This window comes from Labrus bergylta, chromosome 17 (assembly GCF_963930695.1).
Source record: "Labrus bergylta chromosome 17, fLabBer1.1, whole genome shotgun sequence".
Taxonomy (NCBI): domain Eukaryota; kingdom Metazoa; phylum Chordata; class Actinopteri; order Labriformes; family Labridae; genus Labrus; species Labrus bergylta.
Genome location: NC_089211.1, coordinates 26,660,073 through 26,670,847, shown reverse-complemented (window position 1 = coordinate 26,670,847; position 10,775 = coordinate 26,660,073). Strand labels below are relative to the sequence as shown.

General features: G+C 45.7%; 1 protein-coding gene across 1 annotated transcript; it reads left to right on the top strand.

Moving 5' to 3' along the window:
* The first annotated feature begins 3,144 nt into the window (after positions 1-3,144).
* LOC110000913 (claudin-5) lies at positions 3,145-5,213 on the top strand. Its single transcript, XM_020656298.3, has one exon. It carries the CDS (start codon positions 3,432-3,434, stop codon positions 4,077-4,079), a length of 648 nt encoding a protein of 215 aa, XP_020511954.1. The 5' UTR covers positions 3,145-3,431; the 3' UTR covers positions 4,080-5,213.
* Positions 5,214-10,775: the final 5,562 nt, after the last annotated feature.

Genomic DNA, 10,775 nt, shown 5'->3' with positions numbered 1-10,775 from the left:
CTGATTCAGACCTCTCAGGGAGCTGGAGTAATTTCATGACTAAAGCAGTTACAGTGGGTGTGGTGCAGCGTGCAGTAAACATTTCAAAGTGGTCACTCACGCCACAGATACGGCGTAAAAGACTCACAGGATTCTACTTCCTGTCCTTCCAGAGAATCAACCAGGAATCATGTCCGGCCTTTTTCTTATTTATTTATTTCTGTAACCTCTGCTCCCTCAAACAGTCGTTTCAAAGTCAATCTAATAGATCAATAACTTCCAACAGGGAGGATGGCCCCCCCCCCCCCCCACACGGCCGTTTTGGACGCCCCTCAGTTTGTCAGATATGAGAGCAGTTATCAGGTCAACAGGTGTTGCAGTGATGGAAGCGGTCAAGAGAAGTGGTTCAGATAGAAGTGATTGTACCCGACCTAAAAAGCCTCTGCATGTTTCTAATAAGCTCCACGAGCAGAAACGTGCTCAAACTAGGATCAATATTGGAGATGCTTTTGAAAAATGGAGAGAGGTTAGAACACAGAAAGGTTTACAGACCCATGCAGAGCTGGATAAACACTGAAGCTTCAGAGTCCACCACATGGTGACCTGAGTGAGCATCCACTCTAGAGAGGAGGGGGGGGGGGGGGAGACAGCTCTCTATGGTGTTTAGAATTTAGACTGCAGTACTCATTTTAAACACTAGGGGTCAGAGTTACATACTGCTCCTTTAAGTTTTTATTTTTACTTTTTATTCTCAGTGAAGAGTCGAGGTCAGTTGTGATGGTTGTGTTTTACCCTTAAACAGGAAGTTGTCAGAGGTTTCTCTATGACGGCCCATAATGCTTTGATGTTTCCGTCATCACAGCACAGACGATGCAGCGTGTTAAGGATGTGTACGTTGGGTCGAATCAGGCGGTCTTATCTCCGCTTTCGTCCACTTTAAACACAACAACAAAAACCGAGAGTTGAGTGGATTTTTCATCAACTCGCAGCACAATGAGGCGAGTCAACATGGCCGCCGTGTCCGCTACGTTGAGTGCTTCCTGTGTGGCTCTTTAACTGTTTGTTGTTTTTGCCATAGAGAGAAAAATATGTGTCGAAGTTTGCAGAGAGTTTTCTGCACTCACACAAACTCACTCAACAAACACGGTGACAGAAGTTTCTAAGAAATCTTTACATTGAAACTTGAAATGAACAGAATCCCGCTCAGGTCACAAACTCTACCCAAATCTACTCGACCATTTACGGCTCCTTTCTCACAATTTCCTATCGAGAAGCAGGAACTTACCACGTCTGTGTCAGTGTTTCCCAATAACTAGAAAACAAAATTTAGTAGGAACACATTAAGTAACTACATGACCCCTGAGTTAATATTTTAGCCACTCCTGAAATGTTAAATGATCATGCACGCTTCATTTTTACTTTTTATAACCAAGAAACAACTAGAGATGAGAAATGAAGCCAGAAAAAGAGTTCCTGCAGCGTCCACTAGAGGCTGCCTCCTTTACCGGGCGCGTTCCTTTGGAGAAGGCGCTTGCGACAGAGTTCTTTTTTTGTTAGATTGCTGATAGACTTTTTTATTTACACATGTTCCTGCATGTTTTTATGTATGCATGAAGCTGCATGAAGCCCCATGAAGCCCCATGAAGCCGCATGAAGCCGCATGAAGCCGCATGAAGCCCCATGAAGCCCCATGAAGCCGCATGAAGCCGCATGAAGCCGCATGAAGCCGCATGAAGCCGCATGAAGCCGCATGAAGCCGCATGAAGCCCCATGAAGCCGCATGAAGTCGCATGAAGCCGCATGAAGCCCCATGAAGCCCCATGAAGCCGCATGAAGTCGCATGAAGCCGCATGAAGCCCCATGAAGCCCCATGAAGCCCCATGAAGCCGCATGAAGTCGCATGAAGCCGCATGAAGCCACATGAAGTCCCATGAAGCCGCATGAAGCCGCATGAAGCCGCATGAAGCCCCATGAAGCCCCATGAAGCCGCATGAAGCCGCATGAAGCCGCATGAAGCCGCATGAAGCCGCATGAAGCCGCATGAAGCCGCATGAAGCCCCATGAAGCCGCATGAAGTCGCATGAAGCCGCATGAAGCCCCATGAAGCCCCATGAAGCCGCATGAAGTCGCATGAAGCCGCATGAAGCCCCATGAAGCCGCATGAAGCCCCATGAAGCCGCATGAAGTCGCATGAAGCCGCATGAAGCCGCATGAAGCCCCATGAAGCCCCATGAAGCCGCATGAAGCCGTATGAAGCCGCATGAAGCCGCATGAAGCCGTATGAAGCCCCATGAAGCCGCATGAAGCCCCATGAAGCCCCATGAAGCCCCATGAAGCCGCATGAAGCCGCATGAAGCCGTATGAAGCCCCATGAAGCCCCATGAAGCCATATGAAGCTGCATGAGGATGTTTTGTTATTCTGTGAGGGATAGCTAGACGTGTGTTTACATCACACGACTCATTTAGACATTTACAGAAAACTTTACAGACATTTACAGAAAACTGAAGGTACGATGTTCTCATGAGCTGTGAACAGAACAAAAGGCAGCAGTGCTGTAAACATGTGTTAGACTCAAATGCAGGTCGGGCACGGGCACATCACTACAGGCCGTACTGGTTTCACAGTCGATGCATGTCTGTAAAATAATGCATGTCTATGTTTATGTTGTAATAACTGGGAGATGGGGGATGTGAGAGACATGCAGCAGCCGGATTTGAAGGCAGGATGTTGCTTTAACGCTGCTTTATTGTCCTCAGAGCAGCGGACCAACAGGATGTGTCCATGTCCCAATCTCTGAGTTTTTTCTTTTTCGTCCAGATTTCTGTGTTTCTTTGTGAAAGTTTGAAATGATGACAGCATTAAAAAAAATGTAAGGCTGAATTATGATGAAATTCTCTGGACTCGCAGTTGCCTTACTTCACCTCCTCCCACACCGTGAAATACAAGAAGACAGCAAACATCTGGTGCGCTCCGGCCCTCACTGGTCATCACTCAGTCACAGACTGGTGTGTAAACATGCTGCTGCTCGAGTAGACCCCCTCGCTCCTCATTGGCTCACAGAAAGACGCACGCACAGCTGATTGGCCCAAAGCTTGTTTTGAGGGAGGAGCAGCAGCAGCAGCAGCAGCGTCAGGCTCCCCCTTCCCATAAATTAAAGAGAGAGAGCAAGCTGAGAGGAGACACAGAAGAGAAAACACTTCAGACCAGGACTCTTAGTGGATCAGATCCTTCAGACCAGGACTCTTAGCGGATCAGATCCTTCAGACCAGGACTCTTAGATCCTTCAGACCAGGACTCTTAGATCCATCAGACCAGGACTCTTAGATCCATCAGACCAGGACTCTTAGCGGATCAGATCCTTCAGACCAGGACTCTTCGCGGATCAGCTCCTTCAGACCAGGACTTCAGCGGTTCAGAGCCTTGAGATCAGGACTTTTGGCGGATCAGAGCCATGCTTGCTGTGTGTCTGGAGTTCCTCGGCCTCGCGCTGTGCGTCACGGGCTCGCTGTTTGGGATGGTCGCGTGCGGGCTGCCCACATGGAAGGTGACGGCGTTCATCGACTCCAACATCGTGGTGGCCCAGACCATCATGGACGGCCTGTGGATGTCCTGCGTGGTGCAGAGTACCGGACAGATGCAGTGTAAATTCCACGACTCGGTTCTGGGCCTCCCGCAAGCCCTGCAGACGGCGCGTGCCCTCACGATCATCTCCGCCGTGCTGGGGGTGGTCGCGCTGGCGGTGACTGTCGCGGGGGCTCAGTGCACCAACTGCATCAAGGACGAGACTCTGAAGGTGCGGGTGGTTCACGCGGGCGGCGTGATCTACATCATCAGCGGGCTCTTCGTGCTCGTGCCGATCTGCTGGATGGCCAACAACATCATCGTGGACTTCCACGACCCGCAGGTACCCTCCTCCAAGAAGAGGGAGATCGGAGCCGCCATCTACATCGGCTGGGCTGCCGCCGCGCTGCTCCTGCTGGGAGGGACCCTGCTCAGCTGCTCCTTGTCTCAGGGGGTGCGAGTGACCTACCCCATCAAGTACGCGCCCACCAAGAGCATCACGAGCACCGGAGACTTTGACAAGAAGCATTACGTCTGAACTGAACTCTCACGATGAAGGACTTTTTTTTTCCTTTTTGTTTTTCTGCCAGAGCAGAGCTGAAGCGACTTTTCTGCTGTGAACCTTTGACATGATGTGGAGACGTGATGAACACACCGAGGGGGAAACTGTAACACATGTACGGAGGACCATTAGGGCCAAACAGAAGAGGTTTTTTCATTCTGCATTTCAGGGATCACTTTCTGTATTAGTGCCACGTTTAGGGAAGACACTTTTTCTCGACATTACGACTTTTAAAAAAAAAATGTCATTTCTTATTTGCAGATAAATTCAACAAGTCTCAGATAAAAGTTGAAATGTCAAAATACTGACGGTAAAGTCGACTTAGGATAAGATGAGTCAATTTAAAACACACTATCTTCATAAAACAATACAGATGATGTTAAAAACAACAATGGTGCAAAATACCACTGGCGTCATTTTGAGTGTGAGGTCAAATTTTATCGTCTGGCATATACAAATTATATTCAAAGAGAGGCATTGTGAGTATTTTTTTTGTGTGCAAGATGAATCGAGATTTCTCCCAAAAACTTCTGAATGTCGAGAAAAAAGATGAGTTTTGAGAATTTAGTCACTTTACTTTAAAGTGCCGAGCAAGTACGAGACTTTTGAGAAGTACGAGATATACTGACATTTGAACTTTATTTTGAAAATTCAAACTAACTAAATGTGTTTGTTCCTCCTGCCTGGCACTGACAGTCTTCTGTTCATCTGTCACTGAACTGAGTTTTATTTCAGCTCCAGATTTGTTTTTGTTTTTTTGCTTTTTAATTCATCACCATCGTTAGGGGGCGTTTCCTTCAGTCTGGTAACGACCACGTCGACAGACTGAAGGTTTATCTGAGTCTGAACGGTCGTGTTGTCTGAACGTCATCGTGCAGGAGGAGCGGCTGCACAGCTTCATTGTAAATATTTTTTTTTGTGTGTGTCTGCTTGTGTCAGTTCCCACAGTGAACTCACACAGCAGACGGTAAAGACCTTTTCAGACCAATCAGCGCTCACGTTGTGATCAAAGAGGCTGATTTGCATTTGAATACGTGTACTGTGTAAGTCTGTCATTTTTTCTACTCTTTTAATAAAAACATTTTTCTAACGAAGGAAGGAAACATGCAATTGTCTGTCATCTTCATTTACAGCATTTCAGATCTGATGTTTAAAGGGTCATTTAGGCATAAAGCCATTGTGTTCTGAAAATGTTCTGTTGTTTTTTTAACAGGACCTCCTTTTTAAATTACATAATTCGGGTTATTAAAGGTTTTGGAGTTGTTCCAGCAGATTGCTTCACATCGCAGCTGCAACATCTTCAGCTGTTTCTCAAATTCAGGGGAAACTTTCTCAGTCACATGGGAGGGAGGGGGAAGGGGGGGTCTCAGGAGGAAATCACCAAGCGGTGCTGAAGTGTAAAATCCTGCAGTTCCTCAAGTGTCCACTAGAGGCTGGCTGCAGAAGCACAGGAAGTCACATACACACCCATTCTAAAAAGCCTGTTTTTACAGCAGAGATGAACATGTTTACAGCCTGGTTCAAAAAACCAAATAGGTGTGATTAGCTCATGTCTCCATGGACACACACTGTACGGGGGGTGAATGTTTTGATGACTCATCAGTTTTGATTTGATGAAGGATAAGAGTTATTCACAATAAGGCGTGTAGCTGACCTGATTGACAGGTGGGCGCGGTGTAACGGTTTGTCAGGAGGTTTAAAACCCGCCTCAGCTCCAGCTCTCAGCCTGTCGTTAGGTTGACTGAAAGTTAGACTGAGACAGCATTTCCAGCATGGAGACCGCCATCGATGGGACTCCAGCGCACGGAGATGGTAGAGGTGGCGTGCAGACAGTCTATGGTCGTGCAGCGATCACAGGGAATAAAGGTCACCACCCCCTCCCACTGGCCCCTCCCACTGGCTCCAGGTGAATTCTCCTGATTATATCCTGCTGCGTTCTCACATCAGCTCATTCTGACTTTCTGCAGAAAATTTGCTCGTCTAGCAGGAAACATTAAAGTTGAAGGCGGACAACTTCTCGACATTACGACTTAACTTTTCATTTTTAAAAAAAAATGTATTCGACAATTAATCCATCTGATTCTTCTAAAAAGTGAAAATATCGACAATAAAGTTGATTTACAACAAGATGAGAGTCAGTTTAAAACATATTCTCGTTATTAAAGAACACCGATTATGTTCAAAACAAAGACGTTGTAAAATATTAAAGGTGTCAAAATGTCCAAAATCCTAAAAAGTTTTAGCATCAGACAAATCGTACATTCTCTCACCGGCTTCTTTATTCGTCTCTATAAACTGGTTTCAGTGTATGAGCACCAACATGTGCTAAAATCCTTCTCCTCACATGTCACTCCAACATGGAGGTCAAAGTTCAGCAGAAACACAATCAGTCGCATTTGTTTTACTCGTGCGCTTGTTTCTCGTTTGCATGTGAAACAAACGAGCAGCCAAAAAAAAGCTGACGTCAAAATAATCAGGGCTCTGGTTCACACACCCTGATGGAGCAGCAACAGGCCGGTCTGAACAATGCACCCATCAGACCGTCAGGGTGATTAGCACAATCAGCAGGGTGCAACACCAGCGTCAGGAAGCTTGGCCTAGATCTGGACCAGTGGAGCAATCAGGACCCTCCAGCAGGGGGTCACGTGGATAAACAAGGAGAACATAAACAGAGGCTGGACTGCACACACACACACACACACACACACACACACACACACACACACACACATACACACACACACAAACAGACACACACACACACACACACACACACACACACACACACAGACACACACACACACACACACACACACACACACACACACACAGACACACACACACACACACACACACACACACACACACACACACACACACACACATACACACACACACAAACAGACACACACACACACACACACACACACACACACACACACAGACACACACACACACACACACACACACACACACACACACACACACATACACACACACACAAACAGACACACACACACACACACAGGTGGTGATAAGCACAGTGAGAGATCCTCAATGAGAGCAACACAGAGAGTCTGACAAAGTTTAGAGAAGATCATAAAGTTATTGTAGTGTCCCACCTGTAGGCATGTATTTATACTCCTTATAATCAACATTTATACAGAGTGGTCATGAATAATCATAAAAGTATTTCAGTATGCTAATGAACTAATAGACACATATTATGCAAATTAGATAATTAAATAACAATAGTGTGAGGGTTGCATATTATAAACACAAACATAATCAACTAAGGATGAAATGCACAAAGGCGCATGTGTACATGAATTAAAACTGAGCCCACAAAGTGAAATCCATCAAGGATAGAGTGAAAATCCCTCGAGGCCTTAGGAACTCCGTCGAGGTTTGAAGGAACTTTACCTACACTCTATGAGTAGTTACACACACTTTTGTGTTTTTTATTTTTTATATTTTATATTTGACATTTTTAAATTGTATTTTATATTTTGTAATATCTTCTTATTCTGTATTATTTAAGTTGTTGTTAGTTCTGCTTTATTTCCTTGTTAATTGTTTAGCACCAATACACCAAGTCAAATTCCTTTATGTGTAAATGTACTTGCAATAAACCCAGATTCTGATTCTGATTCTGATTCTGATTCTGATTCTGATTCTGATTCTGATCCTGATTCTGATTCTGATTCTGATAATCCGTCGAGGCCTAAAAGAAAACCTTGCATAGTCTCAAAATGAGTTCTCAAGTTTCGTACGAGCTCGCTCTTGGGGTCATTAAGTAGTAAATCTTAAGCCAACCTGACATTTACGAGAGGTGAAGGAGAGACAAATATGAGTCAATAGGACAGTGAAACGAGAAAGGGACCATCATTCAATGAAGACCTGACATACATGCTAGGCTGGTGTGCCAATGACCCGGTCTCAAGAGGGTTGGCCAGACCAGATATTGACCCCATTTATCAAGAAGACATGACCTTGCAGTAGGTTTTTGTGACAGTGGTCATGTATGGGACACAGTTAGAAATATCAAGCCCATGAAACAGGAGGATCTAGTGATGGAGGAGGCGGATACCATTAGACCGTCGCTTCAAGCTGTGATATTTACGCCCCTTCAGTCTGAATGTTGTGGAGGCGTGATTGGGGGACGAAGTGACCCCCATTCAGAGGCAGTGACAGCGGCGTTACAGAGGAGAGGAGGGATCAGCTGAGGCAGCGGGGGAGAACAGCGCTGTGTGTGTGCACATGTCTGACTGTGTGTGTATGCAGAGGCGTTGCTTGTCAACAGGCGAGGCGTGCGACTGCTTGGGGGCCCCAGACCAGTAGGGGGCCCCTGAGGGCTCACAAACTTTAAACCACAGCAGCTGCCCAAAATCAGCAAATTACACAATGACAGTAGGAAACCTGTAGGAGAGAAAACAAAAAACAGGAAGTGGAGTATCGACGGGGCAATGACATACATGATGGTGATGAATGCAGGTTGAAGTGCCCCCCAAATATGTCCAACAGACTCTCGAATCGCCACTGTAGGTATGTGACGCTCCCGCTGTGCTGCCGCAACAAGATACGACTTCACAGACTGGAACACTGGTATTATTGGTGGGTTCCATTAAAGGCAGGTTGGTCTTTGATCCAGTAGATCCCTTATCTCGAGCTGCACTCACCTGTGTCCTGCATTGTTGTGTTAGCATGCTAATGTTAGCGCTCTGTAGTCAGCTCGTAGCTTCACATTGCTGTGTTAGCATGCTAATGTTAGCGCTCTGTAGTCAGCTCGTAGCTTCACATTGCTGTGTTAGCATGCTAATGTTAGCGCCCTGTAGTCAGCTCGTAGCTTCACATTGTTGTGTTAGCATGCTAATGTTAGCGCTCTTTAGTCAGCTCGTAGCTTCACATTGCTGTGTTAGCATGCTAATGTTAGCGCTCTTTAGTCAGCTCGTAGCTTCACATTGCTGTGTTAGCATGCTAATGTTAGCGCTCTGTAGTCAGCTCGTAGCTTCACATTGCTGTGTTAGCATGCTAATGTTAGCGCCCTGTAGTCAGCTCGTAGCTTCACATTGTTGTGTTAGCATGCTAATGTTAGCGCTCTGTAGTCAGCTCGTAGCTTCACATTGCTGTGTTAGCATGCTAATGTTAGCGCTCTGTAGTCAGCTCGTAGCTTCACATTGCTGTGTTAGCATGCTAATGTTAGCGCCCTGTAGTCAGCTCGTAGCTTCACATTGCTGTGTTAGCATGCTAATGTTAGCGCTCTTTAGTCAGCTCGTAGCTTCACATTGCTGTGTTAGCATGCTAATGTTAGCGCTCTGTAGTCAGCTCGTAGCTTCACATTGCTGTGTTAGCATGCTAATGTTAGCGCCCTGTAGTCAGCTCGTAGCTTCACATTGTTGTGTTAGCATGCTAATGTTAGCGCCCTTTAGTCAGCTCGTAGCTTCACATTGCTGTGTTAGCATGCTAATGTTAGCGCTCTGTAGTCAGCTCGTAGCTTCACATTGCTGTGTTAGCATGCTAATGTTAGCGCCCTGTAGTCAGCTCGTAGCTTCACATTGCTGTGTTAGCATGCTAATGTTAGCGCTCTGTAGTCAGCTCGTAGCTTCACATTGCTGTGTTAGCATGCTAATGTTAGCGCTCTGTAGTCAGCTCGTAGCTTCACATTGCTGTGTTAGCATGCTAATGTTAGCGCCCTGTAGTCAGCTCGTAGCTTCACATTGCTGTGTTAGCATGCTAATGTTAGCGCTCTGTAGTCAGCTCGTAGCTTCACATTGCTGTGTTAGCATGCTAATGTTAGCGCTCTGTAGTCAGCTCGTAGCTTCACATTGCTGTGTTAGCATGCTAATGTTAGCGCTCTTCAGTCAGCTCGTAGCTTCACATTGCTGTGTTAGCATGCTAATGTTAGCGCTCTTCAGTCAGCTCGTAGCTTTACATTGCTGTGTTAGCATGCTAATGTTAGCGCTCTTCAGTCAGCTCGTAGCTTCACATTGCTGTGTTAGCATGCTAATGTTAGCGCTCTTCAGTCAGCGCGTAGCTTCACATTGTTGTGTTAGCATGCTAATGTTAGCGCTCTTTAGTTAGCTCGTAGCTTCACATTGCTGTGTTAGCATGCTAATGTTAGCGCTCTTTAGTTAGCTCGTAGCTTCACATTGTTGTGTTAGCATGCTAATGTTAGCGCTCTGTAGTTAGCTCGTAGCTTCACATTGTTGTGTTAGCATGCTAATGTTAGCACTCTTTAGTTAGCTCGTAGCTTCACATTTCATGTAAACTGACACAGAATGAGCGTGATCTAAAAACTCTTACTAACATCCAAATAATCAGTGAGTATGTTCTTCTTCTTCTCTCTAGTTCTTGACTAAAACAGCTTTTATACACAAGGGGAGGAGCCGGCCGTCCCGTCCATGTAAACACGGCTCTGACAACAACACAGCCAGCGGGACTCGAGCTTCTCCCTCATTGTAGACAGTCAGGACTCAGAGACACATTTACACAGGACAGACTTTATGATTTATTGATGTGGAACATGTCGATCATTCTTCTTTTTAGATTGTATCACAAAAATCAAAGACACCACAGAAGAAGACTTTCCATGGTCTAAATACTTTTACATGATTAAAAATCATTCTTCATCTCCTTTAGTGATATAAAACCTTCCAGGTGTTCTTCTATCTT

Coding starts and splice junctions, on each gene's coding strand:
- LOC110000913 (XM_020656298.3), top strand. CDS start 3,432: ATGCTTGCTGTGTGTCTGGAGTTCCTCGGCCTCGCGCTGTGCGTCACG.